At 27.7% G+C, this 22,672-nt stretch overlaps 1 protein-coding gene across 1 annotated transcript in view; it reads right to left on the bottom strand.

Moving 5' to 3' along the window:
• Positions 1–20,812, bottom strand: part of LOC135927408 (uncharacterized) — a 65,270-nt gene extending 44,458 nt beyond the window's left edge. The window contains exons 1-31 of the mRNA XM_065463380.1: positions 20,689–20,812; positions 20,547–20,645; positions 20,384–20,503; positions 20,252–20,338; positions 20,133–20,206; positions 18,757–18,835; positions 18,654–18,716; positions 17,533–17,643; positions 16,146–16,205; positions 15,904–15,981; positions 15,489–15,588; positions 15,212–15,315; positions 14,795–14,862; positions 14,373–14,587; positions 14,145–14,230; positions 9,928–10,029; positions 9,403–9,760; positions 8,926–9,036; positions 8,555–8,635; positions 8,339–8,445; positions 6,465–6,690; positions 5,612–5,703; positions 4,931–5,490; positions 4,213–4,318; positions 3,099–3,275; positions 2,572–2,823; positions 2,326–2,440; positions 1,941–2,175; positions 1,559–1,834; positions 845–999; positions 75–337 (exon numbers count right to left, since the gene is read on the bottom strand). Coding sequence (XP_065319452.1) covers positions 75–337; positions 845–999; positions 1,559–1,834; positions 1,941–2,175; positions 2,326–2,440; positions 2,572–2,823; positions 3,099–3,275; positions 4,213–4,318; positions 4,931–5,490; positions 5,612–5,703; positions 6,465–6,690; positions 8,339–8,445; positions 8,555–8,635; positions 8,926–9,036; positions 9,403–9,760; positions 9,928–10,029; positions 14,145–14,230; positions 14,373–14,587; positions 14,795–14,862; positions 15,212–15,315; positions 15,489–15,588; positions 15,904–15,981; positions 16,146–16,205; positions 17,533–17,643; positions 18,654–18,716; positions 18,757–18,835; positions 20,133–20,206; positions 20,252–20,338; positions 20,384–20,503; positions 20,547–20,645; positions 20,689–20,733 — 4,605 coding nt within the window. The 5' untranslated portion in view covers positions 20,734–20,812. The remainder of the gene's footprint in view (positions 1–74; positions 338–844; positions 1,000–1,558; positions 1,835–1,940; positions 2,176–2,325; positions 2,441–2,571; positions 2,824–3,098; positions 3,276–4,212; positions 4,319–4,930; positions 5,491–5,611; positions 5,704–6,464; positions 6,691–8,338; positions 8,446–8,554; positions 8,636–8,925; positions 9,037–9,402; positions 9,761–9,927; positions 10,030–14,144; positions 14,231–14,372; positions 14,588–14,794; positions 14,863–15,211; positions 15,316–15,488; positions 15,589–15,903; positions 15,982–16,145; positions 16,206–17,532; positions 17,644–18,653; positions 18,717–18,756; positions 18,836–20,132; positions 20,207–20,251; positions 20,339–20,383; positions 20,504–20,546; positions 20,646–20,688) is intronic.
• Between the last annotated feature and the right edge of the window lie 1,860 nt (positions 20,813–22,672).

Here is a 22,672-nt window from a genome sequence, read left to right as displayed (position 1 = left end):
ATATAAGCAGCCTGATTCCATGCCGAAATAATTAATCCACACGAAAAAAGATACATATTTTTTTTATAATATACTTCAGTAGCGCCTATCTTATCCAACCATAAACCCAGAACTTTCAGGGTATTGGAGTAGACGTAAGATGCGAATTTGCAATGTTCCAGTTGGCTCACTAACTTTGAGCGCTCATTCGTTGACAAATCGGGCATCCCTGGTATAAGTCGGAGGGAAGGCTCCATAAGGGTATGAGGAGTGGTTATTAGAACCCAAAAGTCGAGGAAACATTGAATATCCTTGGAATTTATAGCTGGAGGCGAATTCTTGTCATCCTTATCATCGTCTAAGATTTTTTTAAAATGAATAATATAAGCATGAAAAATAGACAACTGATTGGTCTAAATTCCCAAATTGACGTTAGTTATCGTATTTTATTATAACACTAGAATTTAATGTTAGCCTAGCATATCTCGTAAAATAACAGCTGTCGAGAGGAGTGTGTACTAGGAATCTTGTAAAAATAGAGAGAAAACGGGAAATACTTAATATAAAGATACTTTCACCTATATAGATGATAGATAAACTAATATTTAAGTTATATTATAATTTACTAAAATAATCACTTCAGTTCAAATAATATTTAAATAAGAGAGCTGTTTCTACACAATTATAATTCTGGATTTAGTGAAGTGGCTAAAAAATTCTAAAAATTAGTGTATTTGTGATTCGAATTATTACATTTAATCTTATAATAAATCCTTATTCCTATAATATCACGCATTGAAAGGTGGGCAAAATTTTTTTAATTATAATTACTCTTTCAAAATAAATTTCTTTAAAAAAATCTAACCCAAGATCACGAGCTGAAGCGAGGCGAAAAAGTAAGCCAGCGTCTTGGAGGCCACGAATTTTTGCAACGTCATTTTATTGGCGACTTTTTTGTCATTGAGAAGTATTCGGCACATTTGCCTCAAGAATTGAAGGAAGTAGGGAACGCATCTAGATCTAAATAATCAAATTGTATATAATCATATTACTACTAACTAACCTTGTGTCAATCACTTTATCTTACTTGGTGTCGGTCCCAATTTATTTAGAATTTATTTAGCTTCCATAGTTCTTAAAGATAACTCGATAATATTTCATTTTTTTTCTCCTACAACTTTCTCGTAACTTTATTTATTTTCTTTACTTTCCTTAGTTTTTTTTTTATCTTCTGTGGCTAAAAAAAACTTGATAGCTTATATATAAAAAACAAAATCCCTAATGGAAAACAACTATTATCAAGATAGATAAATGGAATAATTTAGAATCGATGATAATTATTGATAAAAATTTAGCCTATAATTATTATTAGCAAAATTGTTTACATGATTTTCTTATATAATATAAAACAAAATCAGAATCTTCTTAGGTACTAAGAATAACTAACAATCCCGTCATAAGAATATCTGTATATAAATTTTACAGATCTCATGTTTCTCAAAATTTAATAAAATAAAGATTTTGAAGGTAAATGATATAAAGATTAACATTTTCCGGCAATGCAAAATATTAAATGTACTTAGGCCGGAGCACACCAGTATTGTACAACTTCAAGACTATCCTGTAATTTAAGGTGACGCACATGGCCGCCGTATTTATAACGCTATACAAAGTAGGGTTAGGTAGGCCTGCAGAAGAGGTTAAAATACTATCGAGCCCTTGGCTAGTGGATGGCATATATGGTCTGGGAGGGTTATAGATAGCCCGTCTGTTACTTGCAGAGCTTATAGCTGTACTGGTGGTGGTAGTAGGATTAGCCATGGCCGAATTCTCATTGGCTGAAGTCGTTATTTGTCTATTTTCGATAGGATTAATAAATATTATTTTTATTAAAATTATTATTTCCCCCATTCTTACATCAATGCATTTTTATAAAATCAATTATGAAATAGAAAATTTGCCTGTTTTGAAGGTTTGCGCTCTGGGAGAGGCTATTTTCTGGCCTACTGCTGGCCAGGTTAGTTCTATTGCTAGAGACTGGGGCTGTATTACTAGGAGCATTGTAGAAGCAAGAGGATGAGCATACTTCCATAAGTCCGCTTGTCAAGGACAATAAGGAGTCGTTAAGGGTAGAAGAAAGACCTGAAAAAATTTTAATATCGCGATCCGATGGGGGGTCTGGGTGATTAGGGCAAGCTATTAGGTTGTTGGTTAAAAGAGTATGATAGAATAGAGAATGGAATATAAAAATTTGGTTCAAGCTTCTCTTTCTTACTTTCTTTCCTCTAGCTAATATATTTTCTTTCTTTCTTTCAATTTGAACTAATTGAATCAAAATTTAAATACCCAAATATTTTTGGTTCTCATGGAACAATCGCAAAGCGAAATGATTTAATGTTAATATAAGAGGTTTTCCAACGTTAGACGTCCAATACTGCGCTATAGATTTCTTGACTTCCAACTAAATATTCATAGTGAAAGATAACATCAAATATTTATTGTATAAAATTAAGAAAAAGGATGGGAGTAAGGGTATTATTTTTATAATATATTACTTATTTTTAAACATAATATAAAAAGCAGTTAAGAAACCTTGGGCAATTTGTTGACACTCTTGAGAAGATAAACCAGCGTAACTATATGAGATAACTGGCCAAACACCCAGGGATTAAGTGGATATAGGCCATACCCACCCATTCTAACTGGCTTCTGTTCCGTATTTTGAATTAGACCGTAAATGGTGGAATGGGGCCAAAATTCTTCATTGTCGAAACGAAGAGATTCCATCCGTTCATAAAGCGTCTTCGAGCACATGTTAAGAATAGTAGGGTAGTGGCTGTATGTCTAAAAGTTTATTTATTCCATTTTATTTTAAAGGGGAAAATGATTAGATTTGAGAGCTAAAAATGGTGTCTTTTTTGGACAACTCTATTTTTTATAAAATACATGAAAAATTTGATTAATAGCCATAGAATTTCCATTTTATTAATTTTCTTGCTTGTTCAATCCTTATTTCATTATTTCTTTTCTCTCCCTCCGTTCCTATCTATTTCCTCATCCTGTTCTACTAGTATATATTATGATATATTTGGCGTTATTTATCATTTGCTAATACTCACCACGACCCATTTGTAAACGGAAACGAAAGCGTTGAAAGCTTTGGTGTGTATGAAATCGAAGGGTAGAACGGGCAGGCTCACTAGTTGCAACAATAGATCGCCCCCGCCTTTGTTTATGAAGGCCTGGCAATGGTCGCTACTAAAACCGTTCGAGATTATGGCTTCCAAAAACTTGAGCTGGAGGCAAATAGAAAGAGGGGGAAAAAAGCAGGCGTAAAAAAATATATGTATATTTGTATTTTTCGAGAATTAATAGCTTAATAGCTATAAGGGATGTATGATTCTCAATATCGGAACAGTCAGAACTTTTATATTTTTGTAAATTGGTTATTGGGCGAAAGTTAGACAGACCGATTTGTTATATAAAAATGTCAAATTAAACTATTTCAGTTTATTTTTATTGGTATATTTTTTATTCAACCTTTTCCCTAAAGATATTCTCGCCATGATATTATCTTTAAAAATTGAAAGAAGGATATTGTCGATAGGCTAATATCAACTTGATCAAATCGACTTCTAAAAGGCTGTATAGGGTAATCGGTATACCTCCAACAAGGCGATTTTTGCATACACATTATAAAATAACAATCAAAACGCCCTAAGATATCAAATTAAGTAAAAGAGGCGGCTAATTAGGTTAAAAATGGGGTGAATATTCTATACCTGTCACGAATTTAGTGATGTTTACATATTATTATGTCACCTTAATCAACATCATAAAATGACAGTTCGGCATGAAACTTATATTACAATAAATTGATGTACAAAAATAGCTTTTTAAGAGAGGGGGTAAATATTATCATTACAAAAATATTTGCATAGGTAGAGGGAATGTACATCATTCAGAAATCAGTTAATAAGTGTTGGGGCTATTAAAATATGTTATCAGACCATCGTAATGGATCCTAATTTTAAAACTAAATCGTTCTTAACAAAAATTGATAGATTTGTATGTTTGAATGTAAGGGTCCATAACCATATTAATTTTATCAAAAAAAATATTTTTTTAAAGAAGCAATTTTTTCCAAATTTATATAATAGCCATGAAAGGGCGATAATTGTGCTATCAACAGGGCAATGATTTATTTATGAGAGCAACAAGGTAAATACATACCACGTTATAAGTAAAATCCAAGAAATGGGAAGTTTCCTGATGATGAGAACCTGATTTCGAGTGTTTCTTACCAGGTTCCATATTATCATGATTCGTGTCCATCGAGCTTTTGGTGAAAAAATATTTGAATAAATTAGTTAGTAAAAATGAATAAATAAATAATTATTTTACGGTTTTGGTATATTAACGTTTAACACGTTCTTTATTTATTTTTCATTCTTTTAAGAATAATTTTGACACTGATGGCATCGTACCCCAGTAACAAATAAAAATAATTCATTTCATCAGGCGTTAATAAAATTTTATTTTATCCCTTTTATAAATGGAGGCAAAAATGTGTAAATAATGCCAATCACTACTTTTATAATTTTTGATTAGGGATGATAATTATTAAATATTAATAGAGTATAATGTTATTTAAATAACCTATTCTATTATTTTATATTATTAAACTATTCATTTATTTATATTAAAATTTTTTAAACTCTCCAATAAAAATTTAAAATGTTAATTAAGACCTATAATATCTCGTCTGGAAACCTTCGCATCTGACAATTAGCAAATATTTCATGAGACAAGATGCAATTGTAATCCAATTTATCGATAGAATTTTATAATAATATAATTAATGAAGATTTTTATAAAACAGGTAATTGTTTATTATAAAATATGACCTTTTTTTGTAATAGAAAAAATAAATGGAAAGAAAAAAAATCACCCATCATTGATATCGACGATGTTTTCGCTGGCAGTTATCCTACTTCTCTCCTCGAATAGGGTTTCCATCCCCCCTAGACCTGTCCTAACCCCGGAGGTCTCATTCATCCTCTCCATTCCACCCTCGATCCCTTCTAAGTCCCTTTGGTCCTCCCTTTGTATTTCCTCTACGTTCCTATTCTCAGTGATTACCGGCTCTGGACCCCCTAAATTATCTAGATTATCTTCCAGATCAGAATTGGAATGGCAGGAATCATGGCTAGAGATCGAACTGCTGGTTAAAGATGAAGTGCTACGAGCAGGCGAGACAGATAAGGCCCTACCATAGGGAAAAATATTTAAATTATCAGGTTGCGAAATCTCGCTAGTAGTAGGGTTCAATATACGGTCCTGGGATGTAGGAGGCGTGGTGTTATTAGTGGGAAGGTTAGAGTTAGAAGTTGTAGTAAGAGTAGTGGTCAACGCGGTGGAAGTGGTATTGGTAGGGGCAGGTTTTGATACTGGAGTCGATTTGAGCTCGAATTGGTGACTTTTGCCCATGGCGACAAGCTCGGCTATAACCTTTTAGGTTTGTGAGAAAAGGGTTAATAAAAGAACGGAATAACTAAACAAAAATATGATTGGAGAAAGTAAACACTCCAACTATACAATATATATTTTTTTTTAAATGAGGTAAGAAAACCTTGCAAATGGAAGCCATAGCGTCTTGTTTCAGGGTAGGTTGGTGTCTCAATAATTCGTCAATCATAGCTCCGAAATCTTGGGCAGGTTCCGCTAAAAATATTGGAGATATTTTATTTATTTTTTTAACCATTGTTAAAATGATTTGAAATTTAAGCCTAGATTAAGTCTACTCAAAAAAATGAATCGTTTAATTAGGAGTAGAAACGAATTGTAAATTATTCATTTTTGTTAGAATACGAATAAAGAATTATTCGAATAATATGAATAATTAGATGTTAGAATTATTCAGAATAATAAATATGTTTTTTAATAAAATTAAAGCATTTGCCTATGTGATTAACAAGGTATACATGAACTGCTCTTAGTTGAACCGAATTTTCAGTCATAATCTTATGTCTTATTAAAAAAAATGGAAAACACATCTTAAAAAATTGGTATAGCATTATAAATTAAATATGTATTATCGTTAACAACTTGATCGCAGATTCTTTATTATAAATTATTACATTTTCCTTTTCTATTTAAAAATAGATATGCAATAATAAAAAAAAATTAAAAATTCGGTCTTGCATCATTTTATATTTTAAAAAAAGAAGATTTATTCGAATAATTAGAATCGAATACAAATAGTTAATTTAATTATTCCTACAAATATGAATAGTAAACTATTTAATTCGTTCGATTCAAATACAAATAATGCACTATTCGATCCATTTTTAAATAGGCATGTGGAGGCTCTAGTGTAAATATGGTATGCATTTTAAGCAGCACAATTATTGGGTTCTTATTGGGTTAAAATTCTGCCAAATTAGAAGGAAAAAAAATTGGAAAGAAAAATATAAAAAATAAACTGAAGGAAGAAGCGTTAGGGGGGTCGGCTCTGCTAAGCATACGTCGCCGCCGTTTCAATTGCTTCGGGCTGAGTTTAAGGGCGGAAAGATACTTGGGTGAGATTAGAATTTTAAAAAGCTTGTCGAAGGGTTCCTTCGCCAGAAACGCTCGCATACCCCTATGGTTGAGGCACAGACTGGTGAAGATGGTAGGGAGAGATGTCATTATTTCTCGGGTGGATGGAAACTTTTCGATTAAAAATATTTATGCAATGTATTTAGCATTATATAATGCAAGATGGAATTACCTAAGGAAAAAATGAGCAAGATTTAGTCCTTAGTATAGTTGGGCAATTACTATATTTTTAACCGGCGAAAAATCAAATAAACCATTTGGTCTTGGGGTTTTTCTTAAGAAGATAGCAGCTAAAATTTTAAAGAAGCTTATATAAATTAAACGCCTTAATGTTGACGGATTTTCCCCGGCAGGCGCCTGAAGGTTGAGTCAATTTAGCCGAAATTTAGCCATTAGTAGGCATGTACCGATTATCGGATCGGGCCGATATTTCGTTCATTTAAATATCGGTTATCGGCCAATATTATAAAATTTTCCAATCCAATCCGATATAAAATGGCGTCTTTAACAAAAATAAAATGTTATAAAATTTTTAAAAAAAGTCATATCTAAAATCATTTATTTTTATAAATAAAATCGAAATCTATTTTATATATATATTTTTTAAATAATAATAATTAATTAATTAACATTCTGCCATATTTATTTTTTCGCGCATTCTGTTTATAAAAGTGTGAGATAATCTCTTCAGAATCAGTTTTTAATGAAGCTAGTGATATTGACAGTTACAATAGTCGTAGGCTGACTTCTAATAAATTGGAAATTTTGGTATTTCTAAAAAGAAATCTTAGATATATTAATGTTAAATATTATTTTAAAATATTTATTTCAAATTTCATATATATTTGATAAAAAATGATTTAACAATAAAAATATTTTATATACTTTTAGAATTACAATTGAATTGAATATAAACTATAACTGATCATATTATATATTTAAATTACATAAGTTTAAAATATAGATGTTATACTAATAAAAAGTATATTAAAATTAAAACCATTGTAATCTTTACAGAATACAAAATTGATATGTGTTATGATGTATAAATTGATCTATTAATTTATCGCGATCTATTAAATAAATTATTGATTTTTTTTTATTCTTTATATTATATTAACTTTAACCCGCAGACTCGTTTATAAAATTAACTCAATTATTCGACATAAATTACTTTATAGATTTTGTAAACTATATAAACTTAGAAAATTATTGTACTTATCAGTTTTAAATATATATTAAAATAAAATTAAGTATCTGTTTTTTTCATTTTTTGCCAACCTTAATAATATGTATCGGATCGGTAATCGGTGGATAACAATTTAATATTGGGAATATTGGATCGGCCTCCAAAAAGTAGTATCGGACAACCCCTAGTTTTTAGGCAATAAGAATATAATTTAATCAATTCTCACATTGTTTGAAAAAAAATAATAAGCCAAGTCATTAAACAAAATATCAAAAAAAATGTGAATGGACAAATCGATATCTTTCATAACAATACCCTCTTACTATTCAACATATTTGAGGCTAAATTCTTACAAAAACACACTACACTGCATTTATTCACCTGGGTAAATTATGGAGATACTGACATTATACATAAAATACAATATATCATATAATAAAAAAAATACTCCTCATTTCTTCACTAGTAGTATAATCAGACACCTATTTAGTTTGTCATAACGCGATTTATTAACATATTACAATATCATTAACAAAATAAAATCCAGTGATAATAAATTATGTTTTATACCTCTTTCTCCAAGAGTGCTTTCAACATTAAATCAGTCATCCCAGTCTTTTGAATGGAAAATAACTCAGAAGGTTCGGAGAAGATGTAATTTGAAACAAGGTCTAAGGCTATATAACAAAAAATTATTGAGATTTATTCATTTATTATTAATATTATTCAGGACAATCAATTATTTTTTTGGTTTAAGATAAAATCTCGAGAAAAATATTCATTTACCTAATAGAAATAAGGAAGCTCCATAATAATCCACATTGCTGATCACGTGTTTGAGACAGGATATGAAGTTAGAATTCATCACTTTATGATTTGCATTAAAATTGACAATTATCGGGGCATTGATAAATATTTTTTTAAAATAAAGGGGACAAATTTTTCATTGAATAGCAAAAGGATATATCATATTAATTGAATGAGAATATAAGCAAAATGTCAGTAGGGGGGGGGGGGACAGTATATAATCGCGTTAGACGATAAATATTATGACTTTCCTCATTTTTTTTCAATGCACCATTCACTTTGCTCCTACTAAGTGTACCCAACTATTTTTTTGTCTCTAAGTCACAATAATTCCATTCAATAAAAATTACTTTGCCTAGCGTATTGGTTGATATGAACAGGCTCGGAGACTATGTTCTTGAGTAAATTGAGGATAGATTTCATCAGGGCCGCCCTTGGGGGAAAACAACGTATTGATTTATCTTGTGGAGTATATATTCGATATGTTTTTAGCAGATAATTTTTTGATCACACATTTAAAAAAAAAATGAAATTACGATATTTAAGAATGACCACCCAAAAAAAGGTTAGACTAATCTGAGGATAATTAGTTAAATAGCTGTTACCGTCATCAGGGTATTAAACGAATTTTGCTTGCATGGAGCGATTATTTTATTCACTCACAAAAAAAACTCATTTTGAAATTAATTAAAAGATGTGCTTTTTTTAGTTGTAAAGTCATGATGATGGTGGAAGGAATAAATATTTCAGTGCATGTTTAAAATTTTTGAGTAAAATCAGGTTTTATTTCCTAACATTGGGGAGAGGGGAAGACAATATTTGTTTACCAGGTATGTTCAAACTCGTGGCTAAGGCGCAGGGATTGCTTTCGGAGTCCTCCCTGAGGTAGTAACGAGGAGGCTTGGACTCCTTTCCATTGGCATTCCGTCTCCCTTCCAATCCCTCCCCTTCCTCGTCTTCGTCATCCTCATTCTTTTCTTCCATTTTTGTTCCTTCCTCGTTCTTTTCTCTGTTTCTTTCTTCCAAAGTTTCAATTTCGTTGTCAGACGTGGAAGAAAGGGAATAATTGGGGGAACGTGAGGGGCCGGTATTCAATTGGTCGGGTTTCCGTGTTAGTTTATTTGCCAAAGGGCAAGGATGTGCGATGATGTAAGGAACTTGTCTAAGGCAGATATCCGTTTCTTTCTACATAAACCATATTTTAATTTGAAAAACTTGCTAAACAATCTTTCATTTTAATAAAGTTAGTTATTATTAATTGATATTGAATCAAATTTGTAAATTGACCATAAAACTTTCGTTCCCGAAATTCGGTAACCTAATATTAATTTTTTTAAAAAGGGAGGTCAAACCTGAAATCTGGCCAATAAAACTTTAGGTCCATTTTCATTGAAAAAGGCATGCATGTCGATGGAAGATATCATGTCCATTATTCTAACGGCCCTCGTTTCAAACTATAAAATAAATAAAAAATTTATATTTTAATACTTTATTTTTTATCATTTCTCTTTTTTACTTATTTATTACTTTTGCATATCCTCGATTTCTTAATTTCAAGATTAGAAATATATTTCGGTTAAAATTCAACAATTTTGAATAAAATTTTTAGTTTACAAGAAATTTAATTGATCAACAAAATTAGTCACATCGAAGATAACGGTAACCTTATCCTAGATAAAAATCGTTTGTGTGGAAATGGCCAACGAACGTATCAGGTCAATTCAGCGAAACTTTTATCACGAATGGCGTTTATCGCGAAAAGTTTTTATAGCAACATTTATAGCGAAGACAATTTCGCGAATTTATTTGTGCGAAACCTTAACCGCTAATTTATTAGAGCGAATGCATTTTAGCGAAACTTATGCGAACACTTTACAGCGAATTTTTTATCGCGAATATGTTTGCGCTAAGTCATTATCGCGAGCGCATTACCGCAAAACAATAAATATATTGCAAATGCATTTATTTAAAAGAAAACAACTGTTATTTATTATTTGATGTTTTTTAATAAAAAATGATATGCTACTATTGTAATATTATTTTTATTACAATTTATTAGTGATTTTCACACGCCCAAGATTTTAAATAAAAAATATTTCTTGAAGTTCAAAAAGATTTTTGAACATATTTTGATAAAAATTTTAAATCTTCTTTTGTAAGTATATTTTTTTGAGGAATTCTTATATGAAATTTATTGTAAATATACAATTTTTAAGTGAAATCTATTATAGTTTTTTTTATCATTTTTCTAAAATTATCAATTTCTTTATATTAAAAGAGGTGGGTTTTCTAAATAATTTTTTTTTAAATATTTATATTCAACTTATTTATGTTGTTTTATATGATCTTTTTAAGGAAAATAATTTAATGTGACAATTGTCATATTCATTATTTTTTAAGATTTTTGAAATTTATTGACTCAAAAAAAAATATCATTTATATTGAAAAGATATTATATTATAAATTCAATGAAGATGTTCCTTGGAAATATGGCAATTATCATAATCGGTATTTTTAAACATATTAGATTTTTTTAACGCTAATGGGCAAAAATATGTATTTTTAACATTAATTTCAATTAGGCTGTAACATAATCATTATTTTAAAAAAATTTTTACAATTTTTTGACGTAAATTGGCAAAAATATAAGTTGTTACATGTTAAAATAAAATTTCAGTTAAGATGTACCACAGATATAAGTTAAAATTGTCATAATCGTTGTTTATAAAGTTTTTTAAATTTTTTTGTTGTAAATGGGTAAAAATATAGATTGTAAACATGCTTAATTAAAATTTCATGAAGATCTACCATTGAAAAGTGACAATTGTCATAATCGTTGTTTATAAAGTTTTTTGAATTTTTTTGTTGCAAATGGGTAAAAATATAGATTGTAAACATGCTAAATTAAAATTTCATGCCAATGAAAAGTGACAATTGTCATTATCGTAATTTTTAAAGTTTTTTGAATTTTTTTGACCAAAATACGTTAAAATAAGTATTGCTAGTATGTTAAAATAAAACTTCAGTGAAGATGTACAGATAAGTGACAATTTTCATAATCATTATTTTTAAATTTTTTTAACTTAAATGGGTAAAAATATAGATTGTAAACATGTTAAATTAAAATTTCATGAAGATGTACCATAGAAAAGTGACAATTGTCATAATCGTTATTTTATAACTTTTTTGAATTTTTTTGACGTAAATGGGTAAAAATATAGATTGTAAGCATGTTAAATTAAAATTTCATGAGGATACACCATAGAAAGGTGACAATTGTCATAATCGTTATTTTTAAAATTATTTGAATTTTTTAGACGCAAATGGGCAAAAATATAAATTGCTTACATGTAAAATAAAATTCCAGTGAAGATGTACCATAGATAAGTTACAATTGTCATAATCGTTGTTAATAAGGTTGAATATTTTTGTTGCAAATGGGTTAAAATAAAGATTGTAAACATGCTATAATAAAATTTCATGTAGATATACCATTGAAAAAGAACAATTCTTATAATCGTTATTTTTTGATGTAAATGGGTTAAATTATAGATTGATAAAATCTTAACATTAAATTTATAGGATGTTGATTGTATCATATTACTAAATATTATTCAGATGGTTTTAAGTTCTTATATAAAAATCCTACCCTGAATTCAGACTCAGCACTATTTTGCCACGAGTATACAAAAATATTTGCTAACGGTGAATGCAAGGTTATACATTTTTATAATGTAGAATTAAAATTTATTAATTAAAGGAATAAGATTGCGAATCCATATCTTAAAAGTATAGAATTTAACATAGGTTACAACTATCTTTAATAATCACTTTGCATATTTTTATCAAATTTTAAGCAGGATAAAAGGAACAACGATTATGAGAATGAAAATATCGATTTTTTTTTGTTTCGACTGAAATTTCATTTTAACATGTTAACAATTTATATTTTTGTCCAATTGCGTCAAACAATTCAAAAACTTTAAAAATAACAATTATGATTATTGTCACTTATCTAGGGTACATCTTCGCTGAAATATTATTTTAACATGTTAGCAATTTATATTTTAGCCCATTTGCCTCAAAAAATTTTAAAATAACGATTATGACAATTGTTAATTTTATATGGTATATCTTCATGAAATTTTAATTTGACATTTTTACAATCTATATTTTTACCCTTTTGTATCAAAAAAATTGAAAAAACTTTAAAAAGAACGATTATGATAATTGTCACTTATCTATGGTACATCTTCGTTGATATTTTATTTTAACATGTTAGCAATTTCTATTTTTGCCCATTTGCTTCAAAAAACTTTAAAAATAACGATTATGAAATTGTCACTTATCTAGGGTACATCTTCACTGAAGTTTTATTTAAACATGTTAGCAATTTATTTTTTGCCCATTTGCCTCAAAAAAATTTAAAAATGATTATGACAATTGTCACTTATCTTGGGTACATCTTTACTGAAGTTTTATTTAAACATGTTATCAATACTTATTTTGGCCCATATACGTCAAAAAAAGTTTAAAAATAACGATTATGATAATTGTCACTTTTATATGGTGCATCTTAATTAAAATTTAAAATGTTAAAAATACATATTTAACCGTAAAAAAAATCTAAAATGTTTAAAAATACCGATTATAATAATTGTCATTTTTCCAAGGAACATCTTCAATAACGAATATAAAAATTGTCAGATTAAATTATTTTCCTTAAAAAAATCATATACATAAATAAGTTAAATAAAAATATTTTTAAAAAATATTATTTAGAAAACCCACCTCTTTTAATATACTTAAAAAATAAATATTTTTACAAAAATGATAAAAAAATCTATAAAAGGTTTCACCTAAAAGATTGTTTATTTATAATAAAATTCACAAAAGAATTCCTCAAAAAAGATTTAAAATTTTTATCAAAATATGTTTAAAAATCTTTTTGAACTTCAAAAAATATTTTTTGCTTAAAATTTTGGGCATGTAAAATCACTAATAAATTGTAACAAAAATAATATTACAATAGTGGCATATCATTTTTTTTATTAAAAAAATATCAAATAAAAGAAATCCATTTTTCATTTCATAATATAATAATATAAATAAAAAATAAAATATATATCATACATATAATATGGTTATTTGTTGATAAATAAAATATTAACATTAATATAAATAAAATAAATTATTTTAATAAAAATAAAAAAATAATAATAGACCACGTTATATTTCGCGAAATAGTTTTCGCTATATTGTCTTTGCGATTTATGTTTCGCGATATTGACTTCACTATAAAATTTTCACGATTATTGATTCGCGATAAAAATTTCGCACTAATCTATTCGCTTTAAAAGTTTCGTGATAAAAGTTTCGCAAAAAAAAATTCGCGATATTTGTTTTGCTATATTGTTTTTGCGGAAAAATATTCGCTAATGTGGATTTGCGATAAAAGTTTTGCTGAATTGACATGGAACCGCCAATGAAGGTTTCAAAATATATTATACATGGTTTCAGTTCCATTAAAAAAATGCATCATAAAATATAAAAGATATAACACTTTTACCATGATCTGATTAGGATCCTCTTTGAAATCTGACACAACTTTTAAAAGATCCTTTAGGAGTCCACTTGATACGAAAATATCGGAATCTTAATTTGATAACATTAAGTAGGGATGATAAAATTTATCAAATTCATTCATTTCTTCCTTGTAAATTCTTACTTACCTTCCTTCTATTCTCCCTTCTAATTACAAATTCCTACAATAAAAAATTCATTGTTTTGTTAAAACCTTCGGTCATTTCGGCCAAATGGTACAGGAAAGAAAAGAGCGAAATGCCGTACATCAAAAGCTGACTTTTTTCGTTGTCGACGTCGGCGTTCTTGGAGGTAAAGTGGTTGAGTCTCTTAATATCGCGTTCAATAAAATTTTTTATTATATGTGGCAGTAAACCAGTGTGAGACGCTAGCTGGGTGTGTTCAATTATAGAATTTAACATCACGTTGCTTTTTGTGGCATTTTCAAAATACGTGATTAAATAATAAAAGGCATTAATTTTTTTCTATTTTCTTTTAATATTATTTCTTCTCCTCATCCATTTTCACTTTCTTTCCTTTTTCATTCCTTACTTTCTTACATCCTTCTTCTTCTTTCTCGTGGATCATTTTATATCAAACATAAATATTATTTATTTTATAAAAATGTAAGCTCACTTGTTAGAAGCGAGGTCGTGTATGCTCACTAGAGAAGTTAGAGCTTTTACGGCTACAGTCTTGGTTTCCTAAATGTGTACAGGTTTCATTTTATTAAGTCATACATTTATATTATAGACATAATTACAACAAAATTAATTATAAATTTATAAAATAAAATTTAATTTGTTGAGCTGCTAGTAATATCGTTCAGTCCCAATAATAAGATTAGGGTAAGCTTTCACAAAGTCACTAAGTCTATTTATTCATCAGTAAATATTGTGAGATTAAAAAAATATCAATGGCATATAAGATGCAATGGTAGATTTTAGTGATTTCTTAAAACCCTAAAATTGATTAAATACCAAAATGGAGAGCATGGTTAGAAATATCATTTAGGTTATTCAAATGTTATAATGAATAAAGACCATTAGTTACCAAATAATCAGGCGTTTCGCTCAGAGCTAAAATCTCGCAAATTTCTTCGACCAATCCAGGGTATATGAACGTGTCCATTTTCTCTTTGAACATTTTGGTGTACACTTTTATTTTAATAATGAGAATTGGCGACATTTATTATAGATGTATTAGATAGGATTTATATTTTTCTATTATTTTTTCTTTCCTTTTTTTGGTTAATTTTATTCTTTCTTTAGCTTTCTCCTTCCATTCTCTTAACCCCCATTTTATTTAACCCAAATCAATTATGACTCACTCAGTATAGATATCGCCTTTAACCGTGCACGCACGCACAGCACCCTTTCATTATAGTCTGAAAAATGGTAAGCCAATCTGATTTGGGAAAATAGTTGTATCTGTATAGATGAGAGAGAAAAAAATAAGAGGAAGGTTAATCAATAAACACTAATTAAATAATTCTGAATAGTAATACAAGTGATCCGCATCTTCTCTGTTTTTCTACAAAATGAAATCCGATGTAGAAAAATATGGGGGGGGGGGGATTATTCCCAATAAAGCACAAAATTAAATTAATCCGGACGTTATTTAAGACTAGTAAAAATAAAAATTAACAATTTCCTTGACAATCAAAATTCAAATAAATATTTTTCTAAAAATAGGCATCCCATAAAATTTTATAAATGATTCAAATAGGATAATTAGATGTAAACTTTTTGGTCATCGGGTATATCGAAACGTTTGAACAAATCATGCATAACGTGAGACGGTATGGGATATTTGCCTATCAACTAAAATTTCGTAATATAAAAAAAATCGATTAAATTGTTTGCAAAAAAAAATTTGTTGTATTTCATTTCTTTCCTTTTTTTCTATACCCATCTCCTATATATTTCGGGTTAAATTTAACTGAGAAATTATTTTAATAAAGAACATTATGGTGTATTGTATTTACTTTGTCGACGTTGTCAACATGAATGGTTATCAAAGAGTTAGGATTGACGGCTTCTTTGCTCTATGTAACAAAAAAAGATTAAAATTTAAGGGAATAATGGAACGAAAAAAAAAATATTCGCCTTAGAGTTCAGATCGACATTATAACTTATTTCAATAATAATATGCGTTACAAGTTAGCGATAATAGATCAAAAAGTATCATTTCCGCGGAACCTCTTGGGATTTAGGCAAAATTTTATTTACAAACTAAGGGACACGTGACTACAGTAGTGTTCAAATTTTTGAATGCTATTTTTTATATTTTTTGAAATATCAAGGATCGAAGTATGAAAAATGACCTTTTTTTCTCAATTTATTAAAAACTATGGAATAATAAATAATGATTCTAATATCAAAATAAAGCGTAACATTATAATTCTTTTAAAAATATTAATTTTATTTTTTATGTGGCGGTCTATTTAATGCTATTCTAAAGTTATAAAAAAATAAACAGTTTATCCTTTTTTTTGGAATTTTAAGCCAACGTCATTAAGACTAATTTATATCTGTATAAAAAACTGGAATCTAAGTTTTCGATTTCATGAAGAAAATCGATAAAAACTCCTAACAAAAAGACAAGAGGTTTTTTTTCTTGTTCCAGCATATTTTATTCATTATTTAAAAAATATTTATTATAATATTTTTTTTTAATAGTAAAGAAGCGAAAATATATATTTATGCAAAAATTTTCAAAAAAAAAAATTATGAAATTGGATGATTGAAAAATATTGTTGGGAATATGGTATAATAGGTGTGATTTGCTGTTTTTAAATATTTCCTTACCAATAAAAATATTGGGATAATATTTTTTAAATATTTCCTTACCAATAAAAATATTGGGATAATATGTGATGTCGCTTCTTTACAATAATAAGAATTTCATTTTAAAAAAAACATTTTAAATAATATTAAAACTGTTAATTACACAAGTTAAAAAATATTCCGTGTTTTTTTTAGTGTTTATATAAATTTTTCCCATTAGCCAAATATTTCCATTTTTTATATAGATATAGATTGATCTTAGTAACATTTGCAAATTCATTTTTTTCAAGGATTATTCTAGAACAGGATTAAATGAAGAGGCACATTGAAAAAATTACAAAAAATTAAAATATTTTTTAAAAAAATGTATTAACACTTTGATATCAGAATCAAAATTTATAATAGCTCCAAAAATGTAAGAGCGGTTTTAATTACGTGTACCTAAATTTGTGTACACAATTTCACCCACATTTCAAGGGTTCGGAAGAATCTTGATTGATATGCCACGATAAATTTTTAATATAAAGCAACCAAAAAATTTGATAAGGTTTTATATTTTTTTTTAAAAAAAAATTGATTTATTACATTAGGCTTGGCCTTATTGTCATCTTTGGATTTATCCAGTGTATTATTGAGAGTCACCTTATTCAAAGGATAAAATTCAAAATGGAGAGAGGTGCAGGAGGAAGGGAACTCCTTGGGAAAAGATAAAAAAAAGTATATTTTTTTGTTGAAAAGAAAAATTAATATAAAGGAATTATAATCATTGATCCTAATATTTTTTTAAACAATATGGTAGTTTATTTACATTTGATAAATGGCGTGATTTTTTTCCCCTTATTTAATACAAATCCATCTATAAGAGAATCTTATCCATTTAAATTATATATAATGTTTTGAGGGCTGTGCATTTGTTAAATACCAAATGAAATCTTGGCCTATACTTACCAGTTTAAAAAAATCGGATAGGACCTTTCAATAAACCGATCCTATTTTTATTTTATTTTACACATAATTTTATAATAATAATAATTTTTAAAAAAAGTAGTGCTCGATTTGAGCCGATTTTTAAAAAGGGCGGATCTAATATTTTATCCTGGAAATGATTACGCAAACCTGAAGATTTTAAATGGCACAAAGGCTTGGTAGCGAAATCTCGAGGTTTATGCCATACTCCTCTGGCTAAATTATTGGGTTGGTCCTTTTTCAAAAATCGACCCAAATTGAGCCGTTTAACAACACTTTTTCTTTTGATGAATGAGGGTTTTATTTTGATTCAAAAACGATTACAATTTACAACAAAAGATATAATGAGTAAAGGGAACCAAAATCTATATACATTCATTTTTCAAAAAAAAAAATTGGATTATTTTTAAAAGAAAAAATAGTTTAAAATGTGATATTATTTTTACTTTAAATATTGGCCACACTTTAAATGAGATGATTAAATTTTGAAAAATTAAAAATATATCAATCACTCATGTTAATGGACCAAATATTATTTGGTCATGAAAAACGGAAAATTTCAAAATGTTTATGTTTTACCCATAGTTTATAGTTATTTATTTGCAAAGAAAATATTGATTTAATGGCCAGAAAAAGCAATGAATATAGAAAAATTTTGGGTGGGATAGGTGAAAATTTTTGAATCAACACAGCCCTAAAGGTTAAAAATAATGATAACAGATGGTTGGTTTTATCCTTACATTCATTGAAAGATCGCGGGAACATTGAGCTAATGAGAGGCCATTTGCTTTCCCACCCCAGGTCTAAATTAATAAATTATAAGAGGCTAAAATTATAATTAACCTGTGCTAAATGTAATAACGGCTGAAATAATGCTGTTTTTTGGGCAACAGGTAATTTGTTTAAGTAGCTTGATCTTTTGCTTATTATTTAGTACATGTAATTAAAATATTATATTTATTGTGTAAAATAAATAAATAATTTATGTTGTAATAAAATAACGGAGTTGCCCCAATTCAAATGGCATTAAATTAACTTAGATTCATTTATAAAAAACGTGCAAAAAGGTCATCTGTAAGTCAGTCATTGATTGTAGTATACGTGAAAAATATTTTTATAAATTATATTAGGCTGGGATTGGGGAAAATTTTTCAAAAAAATTATGAGCTAGAATGCTTGAGAATTTTTTTATTATTAACAAAAATTTTATGCAGGCCTGGGCTCGGCCTGATAAAAAAAACCTAGTCCCATGAAAATCTGATTTTGATTGTATTTTTAACATTATGATTATTTAAATATTTTATTTCAGTTCTCAACTACCAAAATTATTATATTCACTGGGCTTGGAAGAATTTTTCAAAATTATTATGGCTTTGTACTTTGCCTGGGAATTTTTTTAATTTAAATATTAGGTATAAATGATCAGTAATATTTATCAAATAATATTGGTATTATCAAGTAAAAGCTTTAAATTTAATTTTACCAAACCATAGTATTTACACTTAGTTTTATTGGATTAAACCTGGCATGAAGGGGGGGGGGAGGAGGGATTAAAAGAATAATTGGATATTATTTTCAAAATAACTACTATCATAAAAGTAAGAAGAAAATTCTCATTCCCCGTCATTTATGACGGGCTATCTTCTAGTTGTTAAATAAATATCATATTAAATTTATTTTTAAAAATAAAAAACCCAGGCAATTTTATTAGATAAAAATATTAAAAATCTCATAAATTAAATTTTATAAAATATTCAGCATTTGAAATTTTTAAAGGCTAGACTAGACTAATTTTAAAAAATGGTCTGGTCCAGTCTTATTCATCTAAATCTATTTAGAAGCTCATGATTTTACAATATCTAGAAAATATAATTTTTAAATAAAATATTAAATGATTTTTTCCCAACTGTTTTCCACATAACCATAGAAATGTCTTTATAATAATAAAAATAAAATTTGTAGTTTATTTTCTTGCATGTTTCTTAAAGTATAATAAATTTAAAGCAATAAAAACTTAACAGTTTAGGAATATGTAGATCACATTTTTTTATCAACTCACTCATAGCTCATTTATAGGCCAATTATTTTTAAAAACTTATAAGAATAATAATCATTTTAAAATTCACTAATAGAATCACAATAATGGGATATCTAAAAAATGTTAAATTTTAGTATACTTTTATAAATGATATATTAGTTTTTATAATATTTAAATTTACCTGAAAGCATAGAGTAAATCCAAAACAGCTATAATGATGGATATATCACTTGAATTCAACAAAGAAATCAAATTCTATGAATAAAATATATCTCAAGAAGTGAATATATAATTAATTACATCTATTGAATTATAAATATTTTTGGATACTGTATGTTCAATTAATTTGGTTGTAAAGTTTAGGATAATTATGACTAATTCTTTTTCCTAAATTTTTAGGAATGATAAAATGTTTGCCAATATATTTATTACTAATTCATTTTCAGGTAGATCGCAATGTATAAGCCACGTAGATTCTTTAGGTTTACTACTAGCTTTTTCTAATATATAATCAAATTTATCTAATACATCAACCCAGTAGTATAACTCAATCTAAATTTTAATTAATACATTTATCGAGTAATAAATTAATAACTTTATCATAATTCCAAAAATTTGGAGTTTTAAGACCCTGAATTAATTCAAAATCGTTAGCGCTTTTTAAATTTTCTATTAATTTATTGAATTCTGGCTTCTAAAATAGGTTTAAATACTTGATCATAATTATAATTAATTACCAGGAGTGTGACTGGTGCTTTTAATTTATTTCTATCGATTTTCATTATGTACAGTATAAATAAAGTTAATTATGGTTAATATTTAAAAAGAGATATATGCAAAAGTTCTGGAAATCTAAATTTGTAAATGAAATATAATGAGTGAATGTAAAGAAAATTTAATTTTTCATCTATTTAAAAATTCAGCTTTATGTACCATTGTGGAAATAAGAAAGGAAAAAGAAGGGTATCATAATTAACATTTTTGAATTATTATATCTATAAAATTCCAAGTTTTAGCGTTCACATAATAAAATATTGTTTTTCAGATGAAAAAAATAAAACACTAAGGTATCAGCTGACTCGTACACAAGGTATCTATATACACTGATTGGATTCTATAGATTCCCTTATAAAAATTTAGATTGCTGATCCTTCAAAAATAATTTGTAGCTTAATGCCTTTTGAGCCTCGAGAATACATTTGATGGCCTAATTACTAATTAAATTTATTGATTAAATCCATCGCGATTGGGAAACAAAATGGCTATGTATGTGAAAATGATATGCACAATTGTCTTGGCCCCTTTCTGTAAATAGGCACCTTAATCTTCTAAGTTTTTTAGTTTTATCCATTCATAGTTTTTATTTTCAAATTGTACTATCAATTATAAGAAATCAATTTATACAATGGGCAAAATGTAAAAGCATTATTGCGCGGGGATCTTATATAAAAAAAATAAAGGTAATAATATATTTCTCTGCATCTAGTATCTGAAAAATAACACCATCGGTAATCTAATGCATTTGGACCGTAGAAATATGGAACACCTTTATGGTTATGTTGCATTTCTTATCATGGGAAATCATCAAAAATGTCAGACGTTTAGTGCTTAAGGATAATAAATGGTGGGTTCTACCCTAGATTAATATCAAACGATAAATTATGGAAAAATTCAAACACTTCACATCCTATTAAAGAAAAAATGTATCTAATTATTTGCTCACATACTGAGTCATCCCAACTCCAACTTAGTTCACGATGGGCTAACATGGCTCTTCACCTGCAAGGGAAAGTGGTACACTAGATATAAGACCCTCTGGTTCCACTGAGTACTAAAAGATGTGGCAGACCTGAACTTAAATTGGAAACAATTCACCAAATTAAATAAATATAAAAAAGCTCCTTAAGGTTAAGTTTAGTTATCTAAATTATATCCCTCCTTTCGCCACTCTACTCCCTCCCCTCTTCAACTACTCAAAAACCTTCAACAAGAATACAAGTTTATTTCTTATTTAATTATCATATTTTTTTCAACTCACTTTAACTTCTAAAAAGCCTTCCCCTATCACTTTTACTTTTTAAATACAATAGAACTGAAGGTATGGGCTGATTATTTTGGTCCTTCCCTTCTGAATCAACCCACAGTAGTCCTCGGACTATTGTGCGTATAAACGTGTAAAGAATTTATGATAAAAGTATATTTAAACATTACACCATAATCTTTAATTAAAAATTGTATTTCTTTATTTTCCAAACAAACGGAATAATTAAAATTTACAACAAAAATTTTACTTCACAAATATAAATAAAGAATAAAGGAAAATTATTATTATATCTCTCTTATTCAAAATTCATTGAAGAACGTCTATAAATGTCAAGTATATATCAACAGATACAACAAGCTTCTCATCTTTTTCCCCTAAATTTTTATATAAATCCAATATGGAAATGAGAAATGCCTAGCTAACTCTGTTGTATCTACAACGTTGAGAGTGCGAATACGCTTTATCACGTATCACGTACGTAACTTTTTTTCAACATTTCACATCACGATTTATTGGTAAGGGTTTAAAATTATACCAAAGAATTATTGAGGTATATTTTTATTTAAATTGCAGTTTATTTATGTTTTTAAGTTAATTACTATTGTTTTTGGCATTAATTTATGGAATAAGCAAGAAGGGTTACATTTTCAATTCTTCCTTCATTAATTTAGGTTTAT

This window comes from Gordionus sp. m RMFG-2023, chromosome 3, assembly GCF_954871325.1.
Source record: "Gordionus sp. m RMFG-2023 chromosome 3, tfGorSpeb1-WG-v2, whole genome shotgun sequence".
NCBI lineage: Eukaryota > Metazoa > Nematomorpha > Gordioida > Chordodea > Parachordodidae > Gordionus > Gordionus sp. m RMFG-2023.
Note: the sequence above shows the minus strand (reverse complement) of the source record. Positions and strands in the feature narration are given on the sequence as shown.